The sequence below is a fragment of the Oryzias latipes genome, chromosome 14 (assembly GCF_002234675.1).
Source record: "Oryzias latipes chromosome 14, ASM223467v1".
Classification (NCBI taxonomy): Eukaryota; Metazoa; Chordata; class Actinopteri; order Beloniformes; family Adrianichthyidae; genus Oryzias; species Oryzias latipes.
The window spans coordinates 16,287,043-16,303,959 of NC_019872.2; the positions used below are offsets into that span (position 1 = coordinate 16,287,043).

At 40.3% G+C, this 16,917-nt stretch overlaps 1 protein-coding gene across 4 annotated transcripts in view; it reads right to left on the minus strand.

Annotated features, from left to right (window-relative positions):
* LOC101169724 (Down syndrome cell adhesion molecule-like protein 1 homolog) overlaps positions 1-16,917 on the minus strand; it is a 62,320-nt gene that overhangs the window by 34,842 nt on the left and 10,561 nt on the right. For all 4 annotated transcript variants that reach the window (XM_020708963.2, XM_011483622.3, XM_020708962.2 and 1 more), the window contains exons 2-3: positions 14,316-14,636; positions 11,222-11,368 (exon numbers count right to left, since the gene is read on the minus strand). In XM_020708963.2, coding sequence (XP_020564622.1) covers positions 11,222-11,368; positions 14,316-14,636 — 468 coding nt within the window. The remainder of the gene's footprint in view (positions 1-11,221; positions 11,369-14,315; positions 14,637-16,917) is intronic.

Genomic DNA, 16,917 nt, shown 5'->3' on the forward strand with positions numbered 1-16,917 from the left:
TTGATATATTATCATAAAACTATTACTAATTGCACATTTAACTTCAGTTAAAAATAAAACTTCATTGATAGTTTATTTGTTGCTAGACTATTGAACGTGTTACTACAGCATAAAAAAGAGGATAAATAATCTGTACCATATTAGAATCTGATGTACAAATGTTAATACCTCTTCACATGCCCAATTTTTTTTTCCATAGAACAGTTCAATTATCGTTCTGCAGTCTTGCACAAAAGTCAGGTATTTCCACTTTTAGAGGTTCCACACAGCACAGATTCACCTCCATGTTAGGTTAACTTTCTTCTCTTCAAGAAAAAATATTTGTCTCATCCACGTCTTCTAAGTATAGAAGTAAAAAGTTGATGCTGTATTCTCAAAGATTTTTTAGGTACATTAGCATCAATTAAGCTGCATCTGATCACTAAGATGAGGTATGTTTTTGTTTATCAAATTTCATCTGTTTTTCTTATTTCTCTGCATCATGAATGTTTTTTGATTCCTGCTACTTTGTACATTTGCACTTCCACTGCAGCCAATCAAGTCTGAAGTGTTGTTTTGACCTTTGTGTATGTTTAGACAGCAAATAGTGAGATGGATCAATAGGTCTGATAGAGGTCATGTAGGAACAACTGCATGACCAATGGTGTCACATTTGATCACATTTTTTTCATCCACACTAACCAGTGTTAACATAGCTTTTTTTGTTTGTTATATTTTACTTAAATTACTGCTTTCACTTGTTAAAACCCTACAAGATGACATAATACAGTTAAGACTTAAATTTTTTTTAAACCAAGGGTCAGAAAAAAAAGAATGTCACATACAAAGACCGAAAAATCTGATTTGAACTGCTTTCTGCTGCTGAAGCTTGAGTAAACAACCATTTCCTTAAATACAATTTCTTAGTAGAGCCTGATGTAATCCCTTTACACTAATCCGTCTTCCGTTAGCCTAAACAAAAGAATGAAAGGAAGCGGGAGAAAATGAGTAAAACCTCTTTACATAAATCCTATTTCTTAGCCCCAATCCAGGCCGCATAAACCCTCCACTCACTTTTTTAAGCCATGACACAAGCTCCAACACTTTCACTTTTCTTAATGATTGAGGATGGAGTTAGAAGAGCAGTTTAACACCAAAAACTAATGAAACTCAAAAGTTTTCAGAAGGTGTGAAAAAAAGATGTAAAATTAGGAAATCTAAATCAGATCAATATTTGGTGTGACCACCCTTTGCCTTCAAAACAGCATCAGGCCTTCTAGGTACACTTTTTCAGTTTTTGAAGGAACTCAGCTGGAAGGTTGTTCTTGGAGAACTAACCCCTGATCTTCTGTGGATATGGGCTTTTTGACATCTTTCTATCTCTTCAGACACAAACATCATAATGTTGAGATCAAAGCTTTGTGGAGGCCACAAGGCCATACAGCCAAATGACTTAGGTTTTATGTGTGGGGTTGTCCTGCTGCATAATATATTTATGATTTTTTTTTTTTTTTTTTTTTTTTTTTTTTTTTTTTTTTTTTTTTTTTTTTTTACCTTGTCCTGTCCAACAGCTGGGCAAACAGATGAGAGCTGAGGGCCTCTTGTGTTGGACATATTTTACTTTAACAAGAGGGGTTATTAATCTTCAGACAAACCAAAGGTATGTCTGAATAAACCCCTTTTGTAATTGAGGCCAAACTTTATTAATTTCAAACATGTTTGAAGATCTTTGGTGTTGGACCGGACGGAAAAGGAAAGAGGGGAAGAAGAGAGAGGGACGTTAGAAAGAGGGGGGGAAGGAGGGTGATAGTAGGAGGGGAAGGGGGATAAGACCATGAAGCAGCATAGAGCAACAAGTTTACTGGTTGTTAATCACCATGGTAAGGCTCAAATGCAGTACAAAAAGGGCGGAGCCTGTCCACACACACACCCAAGTGTCAAACACACCTGCTAGTTGCAAAAATGTCCATCTGTCGACATGTACACAAAACAGATAGTGCTAACACGCATACTTATGCCTTAAAACCAACTAGTGTGAAACATTTCAGTCATTCAGTCACGCAAACCGCCAGTGCAAAGGTGAGCCAACACCCGTGCTCAGGTGAGTGCTCATGTTCTTCTAATATGGATGGTGGAATGTTTAAAGAAGGAAGGAGAGCGCCCAGCCATCCCCACCCCAAGACCCCCACCGCAGCAGCAGCGGCAGCCGGAATCCCCCCCACGCCACACGGAAACCGGCAAGGAACAACCGCCGCCCGGGCGACCAAGCCCGCCACCCAGGCCAGGGCCAGCAGGACCGCCGCAAGGCCCCCCAGAGCCAGAGAGCAGGGAGGCACAGAGGGAAAGAGAGGGCCGCCCCAGCCCAACCAGGAGAACAGCCCCCCCGCCGCGCCGGGAGAGCCCAACGCAGGGCCCCACCGGAGAGGGACGCCCACAGCCCCAGATGAGCACCCCACCACCACCCAGGAGTTCCGGGCATCCCCCCGCCCCAACCCCAGGTACGAGCCAGGACCCCCCAAGGGAGACCCGCCCCGCACTCCAGGCAGCCATCCGCCCGGCCCACGGTTGGTCCAGGGATATTAATCATATATTTATGATTAATTATAGATCTCCCTGATAGTATTTCATGATCCATAAGTACTTGCCAGTATCCCTCACCATAAATTCTGATCAAATTTCCAACTTCATGTGTCCTGAATGTTCATGAAGCTCCACCATGTTTCAGTGTTGCCTGCAGACACTCATCATTGTGCTGCTCTTTAGTCTTTCCACAAACAAACTTCCTTCTGTTGCAGCCAAAAGCTTCAAATTTGGACTCATCAGTCCAGAACACCTACTGCCATTATTTTGCCATCCAATTCCTATGTTTTTGTGCAACCTTGACTCTTTTGAACTTGGCATTTGACATTTGGCTGCAACTCTTAAACAAGGACCTGTTCTGGCCAGACCTCATTGGACAAAAACTTCGGTTCCACCAGTATCATCCAGATCTGATGGCACCGCTGGAATCTTCTGATTTGAAGGGTAAAAAGCTTGAAGTGTCATTCATCTCCTTCACCAAGTTTACTTGACCGACCATTGTATCTACAATCTGTCATGTGCGGGGGGAGGCTCGAGAGCCGGTTGGACCCAGTAGCAGAGGCGGAGGCAGACGGTTCAGGGACAAGGGGGTTTAATGCAAAACAACAAACAAAAGGCGCTGCAGAGCAGGATTACAAAACAAAAACAAAAACTTACTTGGCGTGGCGTGGCATGAAACATGGAGACAAGACAAGAAGACGTGAACAACATGAGCAGAAGGTAAAGGACCAGCACAGGAGGAAGGCAGAGACAAGACTTATATACAGACAGGGCAGACAAGACACAGGTGAACACGATTAGGGCAGATGGGGACCAAAGGAAGTAAAACTCAAGAAACATGACAAGACAGGAAACCTTTCAAAATAAAACAGGAAACAGAACCAAACAAGACAGAACAAGAACTAAAGCGAAAAACAAGACACAACAAACTGAAACCATGACACAATCATTAGCGTTGCCGTTTCTTTGTGCTTCTTCAGAAGATCTTGAACGGCACATCTTTAAACCCCAGTCTGCTTTGAAATCTTACTGACCCCACAGATGCAGTGAAACTTCCTTGTTGTGTTCAATCTTTTTGTGACATGAAACTCCTTTTCACTGCCTCACCTTTGCAGCAGTTTGGCCCAGTTTTAAGCCACACGGCTGCTTCTGTTTCAGTTCATGACTGGGTTTCATTACATTGATGATCATTGGAATCTGCTTGGCATATTTGGATGATCATAAAACCTTACTCTGATCCAACAAAATCACTGACTTTGTCTAAGTGTATCTAAAAGAACGGATGCCAGTTTGAAGACAAAAGGCAGAAACACCTCATGTTGATTTGATTTAAATTTTTATTTTGTTTACTCACTTTTCATTTTGTAAATTGAAATAAATATCAATTATCGTTTCAGTTTCAAAAAGAATAATTTGTTTAAAACTGATTTTTACACCTGTGGAATATGCCAAAAAGAAATCTTTGGGACAAAAAAGAAATCACTATATCTAAAATCAACTTATAATACATATTAAAAAAAAAAATTCAAAAAATGTTTTTGAAATATTGTAATGCAACCATATGTAAATTAACATTTCAGAAATAAAACAAAAAAAAGCAAAAATCCCAAGAGCTTATCATATAATTTTTGAAAATTAACCAGAACCAAGGTTTTTTTTTAATGAAACGTTTCATTTCTGGTGGTCTCAACATTTCTAAAGCACAGCAAGGATTTCCCTTTCTCCTCCCTGTCTGTTTCTCAGAGCCGCCGTGTGCTTTTACTCAGCTAACTTAAAGGGTGCGGCGGTGGCCAGATTCCTGTCAGAGTGATGTCCTCGCAGGGGTTTTCCCATCTTCCCCTCTTACTCTGAGTGACACTGATACACTGACACACTGTAAACATGCCTGTGTGTGTTAGACTGAGACATAAAGAAAGAAAAGACGAAGGGGAGCGGTGGCGGCGACAGAGTGCGTGCATTGTGTGCCTTAAGTGCACGTGAGCAGGCGGGTGTAGTGGTGTGTAAATAGTCAATAATAGCTGACACTTGTCAGCCCTCTGCACTGAACACACAAAGCCTATCGTTGGAGCATTGTTGGACTACCCCACCACCACCACACACACACACACACACACACACACCACAGCTACACACTGAACTGGGCCTCTCAAGCAGAGATAATTATGCCTTTTGTGCTCCTTGCAACACACAGACGCACACACTCATTTGAGCTAATTAACACACCCAGCCACGTGCCCACTCTACCTAACTGAGTAAAAGATGGCTGCCAGCGACCCATCTGCTCCTTGCCTCCTCTCTGCTGCTCTCAGGGGCAAATGTGAGGGGGGCAAAAATACCCGGCCAAAATTTAAAAAGCATCTCAAAGGTGTGCAAAAAAAGAGCGTGGCACGTATCAGACAGCAGGAAGGACCTTTGGGTTAAGGTAATATGTTGTGGCCATATGGCTGCATGTACATAATAGCTACACCTTCATCTGCATGATTTAGTCCCCACTAACCCCCACCTCATGGCTTGCTGCGCACCACATGGGTCAGAGGCAGGGGAGAAAGGAGAGAGGAATGTTGTGCGGCCCATTGGTGTTGCGGGGCATTGGTCGATGGTTGCGCCCTGGGGAGGCCACGTGCTCCCTGTGCTCCTGTGTCACACGGGCTCCCGGTGTACACAGGCTGCTCAACAGGACAGCGGTGCAGCCTTAATGTATCTAAGTAAATGTTTAATGAGCTCTCCGTTTTCAGGAAGCTTCATGCAAAATCTGTAAATGGCTTTATTGTGTTCTGCTCTTGTGTTTGCGGCTTGTACGGCTGTACTTTCCTGAAGTGAGTATAAATGTGAGACCAGTGTTTACAGGAGTCTGTGTGTTCCTGACAAGTGTTCCTATTAATGCATTCCTGTTCTGAATGCACCGCTACAGATTTACAGACAAACACTGTGTCCTCACACATGGCTGCTCTGAAGCCTTCCTGCCTTTTGTCACCTTGCTCCTACCACCATGTGACTCGTTTTTATTAGGAACCGTCAAGTAAAACATTGATTATTTAGAGCTGTGAGTAAAAAGGAACTATTAAAATTGAAATGAGACATTGTAGTACATGTTTGTTTTATTAAAATGTTTACAATTGTATGATTTCATTTCTCCTGTGTTTTTTATATAAAAATTCAAAACTGATGGTGTCAGTGAGCATCAGTTTTTGCTTAAAATTATTTATATTTATATTCAAAATATTTCTTTTTTAACCATTTTCATTGTTGTACCTGGTAAATCGGAATTGCAAGTAAAATGAGACCAAGTCGAACTACAGTAAACAAAACTCAAATTTAGATTAGTACTGATGTTGCAAAGTTGGCACAAAGGCAGAAAAAAGTTTGCAGCTGTTTTTGACTTTAAAAACATTTATAAAAAAAGATATTTACCAATTTATAAATCCATGATTCGGTTTGTCTTTCCTTTAATAGAATTTTACCAATCCTAATTTGATAATACATGTCTCAGTGAATACTTTTTTTTCTTAAAAAAAATAATTCTTGGTAAGACAAATTTTCTTACCTAATTGGCAGATTTTTCTGCTTATTTAAAAAAACATTTTAAATTTTAAGTATTACTGACATAATTTATGGGGCCTATTTCTACAGTGTAATGAGGTTTTGACTCATACATACTCCTACGCACTTGTTCACTTTTAGACAAAAAATAATTTGAAAATTTTCTTCCAAAACCAAACATATATAATTTAGTAAGGGAAGTTTCTTTAAGGGAAGTATTGTATGGAATAGAACAGAATTGCAAATCTATTTTTAATCACGTCTCTTTCAATTTGAATAAAATGGATATTAAGGGATTGGCAGTGATACTCACCTCTATACTGGAGAGGCTCTAACATGCATGTTTATGATTGAAGTCAACACCTTCACATTTTAATTTAACACAAACTTTTTCAAGTAACACACAGTGTGTATTCATTCTTTGAACATATTTTATGCAGCACTATTGTGTCACACAGTTTCTATCTGCAAATCAACAGATTTATAATCATGGCTTTATTCAAGGAATGTCTTCAGCGAGATCTGATAGACAAAGAGAAATTCTCCTAAATCCAGTTGTTGGCAATTTATGTCTCAAACTGACCTGGGTAAAATCCCTTCACCCCATGTTGCCCCCAATGTTCATAAGCATAAATAACAAACTGTTTGTCTAGAAGTAAAGGCAGGAAAGAAACGTTGGCTTGAAAAAAGCTCTTGGAGCTCATACGATGAATCAGCACACTATTTATGATGAACTCTAAAGGTAAATTATGACAAATATTACCCTTTTGTGGCAATTTTATAATAAATGAATCTGCACAAACAGTTGCATGTGTAGATGGGCACATATTGGCTTGACGAGTCAATTGAATGTGGTGACATTCAGCATGGACCCGGGGGGGGGGGCGGAGGATCGATCCGTAATGTAGCCTGTAAGTGACCTCACGACACAGTGACTCCCGTTAGGATCTGAGATTGGATTAAATCCTGACTACTCAGCACCTTCACTGACTCAGGTTAAATCCACTTCGCCGTCAACACATGAGCCTAAGGCAAGTTAACTTTTGATACTCCTCTTTAGTTTTCTGTACTGCATATCAAGTTTATGTAAATGAAATTTTCTGTGCAAGAACATGGATTAGATGGAGCATGTTGGTACATCTTATGCAGACCACCATGTGGCTGCAGCCATCTGCTAGTCCACTTTCTTAATAGTCTGAGCCACTCATTAACTTTCTGCTGGTTGGAGCTTCTCTGTGTCCCACTGTTTTTTTTATTCTTGTCCACAAACACTCCATCCCTCTGACTCTGCTCCAGATCTCCTCCTTCAGATCACTGCAAAGACTCACACACTTCCATTATCTCATGAGGGTCACCAACACACACGCACACACCCGACTGCTGGGTTATCACTGTATGGGACATGGAACTGGGAGGGAAATAGGTCAGTCTGCCTGCACCCCCTCTCCTGTTAACCCCTCCCCGCTGTCCTGGCTGAATGTAAAAAGTGGGACAGACAAGACGACACACATTGGTGCAAACACAAACACAAACACACCACGCACCAGATGGGAAACTTGTGTGTTTGACCAAACCGGACCTGTTAGAGTTCAAAGGGCATGAAGCTTGTGTGTCAACTTTCAGGCTGACTGGTACCATTCAGATTTGGTATAATTTAACCCCTTCAATGACAAAAAGCACAGTCCTAAAATGACAGTAGTTTTTTTTTCTTTTTCAAAGGCGGGGATTTGAGCTGTCTGTCGAAGACCATTTCAATGTCTTCAGATAGTTGAAGTTAAAAACTGAAAGGAAAGGAAATATAATACTATCCAAAAGTTTTACAACATTGCAATTATACAGCTCATTTGATATCCTGTTTTAATAAGAGCAAAAGTTCCCCCACACCAAAAAGTAATCAAATAAAATAAAATATACAAAAAAGCTTTTTGAGGTTATAAAAACTTTGTGTTAAATGAGGAGGTAGAAAAACTAGATTTTTCTCATTTCAGGTTTAGCAATTTGTAGAGAAAGAGGGACACTGTAAAGCAATACTGCTACCATCCTGTTTATGCAGCACACCCCATGCAAAGGTCCAAGCAATGCAAGAGCTACTTTTGGAGTAAAGATGTTAAGCAGGAAACTTTGTGTGTGCGTAGGCTTTATACGTGATGAAAGAATTCCTAATTAAAATCCTATTCGTTTTATCATCATTACCATGAAAGAAGTTGGATATTAAATGTCAATGTAAAATGCTGCATAAATGGAATTAAATGTTTCTAGATTTACATAAATCTTCTTTTTGGCATTAATACATAAATGTCTGTCAGCTAACATTCAAAGATGTCACTTATGTGCACTTTTATATCAAAACTCAGCCAGATACTATCTTTAAACAGGATTTGTTTGTGCTAAAAGTCAAATATGACAGTTAGTTAAAACAGTTTGAGATGCATTTCTTTTGTTTTTTTCCTGTTTTTACTGTGGACACATCCAGAGGTGGACCGTATCTTGTGAAACTGAAGCTACAATCTTAAGTTTTAGTTTTCCTATTTATTTGAATATTACTGCAGTAGACCTGTGGATGCTAGACAAACTAAAAAAAAAAAAAATCAAAATCACAGCGCATTAAAAAAAGTGATTAAAATAGTTCACAGGTTTTGTTTGATCCAAACTCCAGCTGAAATTGAGTTTTGAAGTTGGGAAATGTAAACAAAATAATTTAAAGTATTCTGGACCTATTTTAAAATGTATTCATTCAATATATTTTGCCTAAAATAGTCCATCAAAGAGGCACTTGTCATGATGATTCCATGCTTTTTGTTGTACTTTTTATTTTATTTTTATTTTTTTTAAGAAAAAAAAGCAATTTTTTTAAAGGTAAGATAACAGTGTATAATATCTCATGAAAACAATAAGCTAAATGTGAAATTCACTAAAATCTAAATTAGAGATGGGAAAATATAATTTTTTCAGTCCAACACCGCTATTTCCTCTGCAACTTAGGCCGATAGCCGATATTTTCCGATTTTGATACTAAAGTGTCTACAGTAACACAAAGTTTAAATTTCTTTTTTTTTTTTTTTATTAGAAATGCGCAACTTTTTTTTTTACTGGACAATCACATTGTACTTGACCATTTTAAAATACAGCAAAGGAAATCATAGGAGCAAGTATCACTTTCAACTTTCATATAAATATATCTGTAAGCATTCAGACCATTTATTGAATATTGTATATAACTGTAAACCATTAGCTCCCCATTGCCAGAGATCTGTTAGGAAAAACATGCATTTTTTAAATCAAAAATAAAGTGTTTCTGAAAACAGTCAGAAGAATATCGGTAGATTTTTAAATATAGGACTGATATAGATATACTCAAATTATGCAAATATCAGCCGACACCGATACCTGCACCGATATATCGCCCATCCTTAATCTTAATGTTTAAAACCTGTAATGAATTAAGATGGAAATGATAAAGGTTTGGGGTTTTTTTTAAAGTTATTTTCAAGGAAAAGGCCTACAAGCCTTTTTTTAAACATCAGTTTTATTCACTCTAAAACCTCCTGCAGCTCTTTCTGTTGCCTTTTCTCAAAGAGCATTTTGGGACAGACAAGACAGGAAATCAGCCAGTGGCACACAGAGATCTTTCAGGCACAAAATCAATTGTAATTTTCACATGTTCATTAGAACCATGTAAGGAGGCACATGCAGATTAACCAAAGAGGGATAGAAGTGAAGTATCAGAGTTTGGTGCAAGGAGATCGCCATCAGGCTGCAATAGTGTGTTTCTTCTGATCACACTCATTCATTTTAGTGTCTGTTTGAATGTTTGCACACATGACAATGCCATCGCAAAATTCAGGTCAGGAGTTGTTCTGTAGATTGTGTTGATTGGCTGTGAGATGATGCATTGATAAACAGGTCAAGATTGAGCAGAGTCTCACTGAGCGTTTGTTGTGAATGTTGAGTTTAGTAAGCAACTTGTCATGTTCAGCATCTGATCCTCACACTCAGTGCTCATCAGCTGACCTATATATCCCTAATTACACGCAGCAGCCTCATGATGCTGTGCATTGAAACAGTCCATACTTGGAAACCATAAATTCACACCCAGAAAAAATTGGTACATCCGAACTAGATCATCTATTTACAGAACAGGTTTGAAAATTGTGGGAAAACATACTGTCAGAACAAACATCAACTGATCCCAGCATTGAATTTGGAAAAGTTGTTCAAGGTGCAACAAAAATTGTTTGATGCAAAGATGTAAATTGAGGATATTTGCTAATGCAGCACTGCAGCAACAATTTTAGGCCTAATCAAAAATATGAAGGCCAGGAAATGATCAACTCTTCCAACCTTGGTACATGTACAGTTTATGTGTGGCACAGTGTTGGTGCGTTTTGCATGCACATAATACAAAACACCATCTGCCAGGACCCGAGGCCATTCTTGGCCTACTACCCTGCTAGCTTTTCTATCTTTGGCCTGTTTTTCTTTTTCATTCCACATTGTGTAGGTATAAATGCAGAGAGTAAGCATCCCATTGTGTTGATATTAAAACCCATAAACAAACTTTTCTCTGTCTCGTCTTTCTTGCACACTCTCTGCCACAAATGAGGTTAATGAAGATGAATGGAAGGGCACAATCCTATTGACATCCTGTGGGTTTAATTGTAGTCCTGTTCTTCAAGGACACAGAGGCAAGACAAGAAGGGATTGGACAGAAATAGACGAGATGAAAATAAAAAAAGAATGAGGAAGAGTCATGCAACTTGGAAAGAATGTTTGCATTTTTAAAGCCAGGACTAAGCATTAAGTTGGAAAAAAATGTGATGTGATGACAAAAGCAGCCAGAAGATAGACAAAAAGGGCGAAATGTCAGGAGAAAGCATAAAAAGACAGATGTGCAAGGATGAGGAAGAGGAGGGCGACCAGATCAGTGATCCAGAACAGTAAGCAGACAGAAGACACGCGTTATGAGTTCAGTGAAGCACAGCGGTGCATCGAACCCTCTACGTACAAGATTAGAGCCACACACACAAAAGAAGACAAATCTATTTCCAATCTATTTCTATCATAACAACAAGAAGAACCACAATGGATTATTCCGTATTCATTTCTTTGATTGAGGTCCTACCTGGAGCTATGGAAACAGTGTCTCTTTCCCAGGATACAACGCTGACGTACTCCTGCACGGCAGCAGGGATGAGGCACTTGAAAACAGCTACGTTGCCCCTCAATGAGCGCTGATCCGCCACCCGCACAGTATAGGGCTCCCTGAAAACTACGCAAACACACAGATAGTTTCAGAAACAATCATCTTTGAATATATTTCTATTTCTAACTTCATTTGTTAGAGGGAAACATTAACATTTTTCAGTGCATCTCATCTCAGAAGTCTCATATTCACAAAAGGTGTGATTTTTTTTTTTTAACAAAGATCATCAGAGAAATGGTATCTGGGACAAAAACAATAATCTAAAAAAAAATGTAAGAGAAAATTTCCCCTGTGCTCCAAATATGGCCTGTAAACTCCCAGACCATTGTTGGTTGTCTGAACTCTTCTAATCCTGCCTGTACTTTCACTATAAATGGCGCAGGTTTCCATTAAAAAGGATAAGCATGGAGGTTACTCTCCAGCACTGACTAGACATCATTACGAAACTGCACTTTTTTGCAGAGCTTCATAAGTATTCCACGGAATGAGCCGCAAAACTAATGGGTTGTTGGTTCATGCAATATTTTACACTCTGTGAAATGAGCAGGAGCTCATTAGCAAAATCACATGAAAGCCAGGTTGTGTCTGAAGGTTGCTAAGAGACCAGTTTGGAATCCCTCCCTGGTAACAGACAGGAAGACATCACACATGCATTCCTGCAGCAAGAGAGAGGCATATGCAAGCAAATGAAATGATATCGTCTAAGAGACCAGACCTGTTGTCATTCCATGAAAAAGTAATGACTTACCTCAGATTTTTCTTTGTCACTCATTCTAGGATAAGGTTTATTGTAATTGGCTGGATTGTTGGGTTTTCAAACCAAAATATTAACATTTTGCCCGTCTGCAAACCTGCCAATCAAAGTTAGCAGGGCGTGGCACGGGCCAAAGGCTGCTGGATGTTTGCTCTGCGCTAATCCCTCGGCTCCTGAGGCCGGGCTTTTGGGTCATGTGGGAATGAATGCGGCAACCGGCTGCCATGCAGCTCATGGTCCTGGCTCAAATCCCCAACTTGGCACGAGTATTAGTATTAGAATGAATATGAGTATTAGTTCTGACGGTGTTGGAAGGCAGAATATGAAAACAGATGTTGATGGCAGGAAGGGAAGGGGAGGGACCAATCAGCTTGAATGAATCATGCGAAATGGAACATGTAGGGGCCTTAGAGGTGGGGTAACTGTAATTTAGCCATGTGTTGGAAACATTTGGGTGAATTTCACAATCATCTACATGGATCTTGAATTATTGTTAAGCTAAAGGGGCCAAAAGCCCTGATGCTCTTTTCCTACTTTAGATGAGGCTCCGTATATCAATAACAGTAACCTGGAGCCTGATCAATGGAAAATATCAATTTAGTGTGCTAACAAGTAATAATTAAGGCCCCGTTTACACTGCATGGTTCAAGTAACCCAATTCCGATTTTTTCCTCTCATGTGGCATAGATCGGATATGACCAGTTAACGTGTAAGCAGGAAAAAAACGCATGGATTACGATTTTCTCAGATCAGATTCAAGCCTCATTCATATGTGGAAATAAATCGGATACGGATGGGATACGTGCATTTGCGTGTGCCATGTAAGCAGACAAATCAGATATTTCCCAGTAAATGCGAGTCGGTGACGTCAACTCAGGACACCACCAACTGAGATCACATGACTTATTATAGGTGCTTTTGTGCGCTGATTCTGCTGGTTCCATCAGCGTGTTACCTTTCAGCCTCAGGCTTCGTTATTTCCAGTCCGGTCCCCGTCGGGATGCAAACGGTAACTAATCAAGCGGGACACTGTTGCTCTGGAACAGGCTAGAAGCCGTTTATTTCTTTGCTTAAATCAAACTGTTAGTGCAGCACAACGTCTGCAAGCACTTCCTCATTCAAAACTCAGAGAGAGCACATAAGCCGGCCGAGCAGCCCTTCTTTTTCCTCTCCCGCGCATCCCCTCTCCTGCGCCTGCCTCATCCTGGAGCGCCCAAGGCAACGCCTCCTTCCGCCGCTGCGTTGCCTCCATGACAACCGGAAGGCCCGCAGATGGCGGAAATGCTGCTACGTAGTCCTCAGAACGTCTATGTTTGATAGTTTCAGCATTGTATAGTGTAAATGCAAAAATCGGACGCGGGTCACTTTTAAAAGATGATGTAAGCGGGTCGTCAAAAAAATTTGGGCATCAAGACCTGCAGTGTAAATGAAGCCTAAAGAAGTGTATTGCGGCTTAGTCTTGTACAGGAGGATGGTTTGAAGGACAGAAAGGCAGATGGGAGCAGGAGAATAGAAAAGATGATGATTGAAGGGACGATACCTTGTCAACATCAGAAAGGATGCGCTCTATGAGGACTGGATGCTTCTCCATACTTTACTCCAAAAAAAATACTGAGTTGTCCGTCTCAGGAACTATAACATATGATTGTATTGTTTTAAAATTATACCTAAGATCTAACCTGTTAAAAAATTGTGATGTTCTAAAAATTTAAACCTTTACCCCAGTCTCAGTGTTTAACCCCCACAAAGACGTCCAAAAAAAATCATTTAATGTGAAATGTTATTGAACTATGAGTTGTGTTTTATTAGTTTTTTGTGAATAGCTATAAAAAGAGGATGAGCCTCTATGACCTTTTATTTTAAATAAAAAATACCTATTTGTTATTTAACTTTAGGCATAAAGGGAGATGTCTTTGGATTTCATTGTAGCAGATGTAGGAGTAAAGTGCTGTGGTCCACTAATAGCTCTGTCAAAGAGGTGCAAGCAAAGGCCGAGGTCTGATGTGGAGTGGAATGCAGATGTTCTCTCTGCAGACGTTGTTCTAGGTCAATCTGTGTTCAGGTCAAGGGCTATTTTGGGGCAGGTAATTCTGTGTGCGGGCTAGGTTGGGCTTTTTGCAGCTGCCATTTATGTCTGCTCCAGTTTATCTTTTAACAACTGTCTCATTTTCCACCACAACTCACAACGGTGACCTTTTGCTCCAAGGTCTCCATTGCTTTCAGATTTTCTCAGCATTTCCAGCTCTCCGTCCCACTCACCAGCTTTGATGCGGATGTTGGGGCTGCGGATTTTGCCCGCCTGGTTTTCGGCGGTGCAGAAGTAGTCGTTGTCATGGATGTAGCTGTTGTAGGCGGAGGGCGAGAAAGGGTACAGTTGAAGAGTACCGTTGGCTTGCACATGACGGATGTGGGGCACGTCGTAAATGTCGTCGCCAGTGGCCAGGTACCAGCGTAGAATGGCACTGGGGGTGCCCCCTGCAGGACAGGGCAGGGACACCCCCACTGAGCTGGAGTAGGTTATCTTCTGCAGGGAGGCATTCACAAAGTACAGCCTGGTGGAGCCCACATCCTCACTGTGTACTGTAAACAAAAAAAGTGTTGTTATTTTCCCTTAAGAGAGTGGAAGTCAACAACCAGCAAACAAAAGTATGAACATTGTCCGTATATGAGAACTGGACTGAGTGGCCCCACCCCCCTAACATTCCAAACAGGAAGTACAAACTGACTCCAATAGACGGAAATTCAATAGACTTCTATTATGTAGTCATGTGTCTTGCTCTGCTACCTTTTTAACACGTTCTTGATCATTCAAATTTAATATTTTTTCTTTATCGCAGGCCATTCAAGTTATAAACTGACCAATCGGATGCCTGAATAAAAATATAAGGTCTCATGTCACATGTTTGAAACGTTTAATTTGTTGGTAGATTCTCCTGAGTCCAATTTCAGAGGTATGGGTGTAGATTTCCAACAAGCTCACTCCAGATTGGCGAAAATGATTGCCTTGGAACGGTGACTCAGACCATCTTGGACCAGTCACTGCTTACTGATGTTGTCCGGCTCCAACATGGCGGCGTCCGTATGGCAAAGAAATGGAAACTGGAATGGACTTATTTTGGCTGGAGCTGGAAGTAAGCAATTTTCCATGGGTGATGTCACATTTACTCGGTCCAGTTCTCTTATACATTCAGTGAGTATAAAGCAGTGTCAAGAGCAAAGATTTAAAGAAGCACAGAAGTTGAAAAGTGGAGTTGTCCTTGAGATGTGCAGCAGAAATAATCATAACAAATGTATGTCCAATGTCCAGCTGCAAACATCAGTCATGTGACGCAGAAAGCCAGGGATTTGGGCTAAAGCCTGCGATGGTTTAGGTGGATGGGGAGGGGGGAGGAGCCTGTTACCTCCATACAGTGTGTACACACATTCACAAAAAAAAAAAACAGAGCAAGAGAGGCAGGGAGGGAGCGAACTCTCTGATAGGTTATGTGATTGGAATTTCTATGCCAGACGCAGAGATTTAAGTCTATTTAATCGCCTTACATATTTAACACACATGCACACTAAAACTCACAAATATACACACATGGACATGTCACTCATAGGCACTCAGATTAAACACACACACAGACACACACACATTGACACACACCTCCTGATGAGGAAGAAGAGCGAAAAATGGAAAGAGGGGGTTTGTATGAAATTTGGGGTCATTATAGGAAAGATTACGGAGGAGACATCAGCTCATGGACAGATGTGGACATCAACCATTGCCGTTTCTGATTTACTGTATGCCATCGTGAAAACCCATCTGTCGCATGACACCCCCCCCCCCCCCAACCTCAAAGTAAAGCAGAAAAGGGGAATCTTCCAATTTTTACAGCCGTTCCTGTGTGGTCACAATGTTTTCATGAAATTTGAATAGGAAAATGTATCAAACTGGTAACCTTCCTACAATTCAGTAAATTTTACTTATTTTGCAGTAAATGTGACCTGATATGATTCCTCTGAAAAAGCCAGATGTTTTAAAAGTTTCTTGGTGTCATAACAGAATGCTTTTCATCCTTTACACTCAAAAGCTTTAATATTAAATATGTCAAATTCAAAAATATTCAGGTACTTTGTGTATATTCAAAGAAGTGTTCTGTTTGGTGTACACAACTGAAAATAATTTCTACTTTGGTTATTTCAAACCAACCAAAGTTATAACGTCACTTTTTCTTTAAATGTACATTTGTGTTTTTTTTCTTCCTACTACTAAAGCAGAAAAACAACCACTAAGCCTATTTAAAAAAAATATATATATATATATATATATATATATATACATACCTGACAACATGACTTCATATGTCAAATATGTCTGTGAACTTAGAGAAACTTTGTTTTTTGTCTGATGTTTACTTTAAAAAAATGGCTAAAAGGGAATCCCCTTCAACAACAGTGCCGAAATTCCAGGACTAAACTGATCCTAAACATCAGAATAAAACAAAACACAAGAATTTGATCCATGTGGGGGTGGATAAAGTAGTCAATAATTCTATCTTCCTTTGAAAAAAAAAGTGTCTCTGGTCAGGCAACATGTTACAGATGGTATATGAAAATGTGTCTGGCAGTCCAGTGGTGGGCTGCAAAAACCAGGTCAAACTCCCTCCCCTCCGCAGATTACTGATAATGGCCCCAGAGCATAAAGCCCATATTAAAGATTGCAATATCTATAATCTCCCAATGGGGGGGACAGAACTAAAGTAGAGGAGTGAGGGGGTCACCCTGAGAGGTGGTGGTGGGGGGGATACAGTCTGGGAAGCTGGAGAACCTCTAATACAGTAGATTATATGGCCTTGGGGCTTTCGGAGCAGGGGGG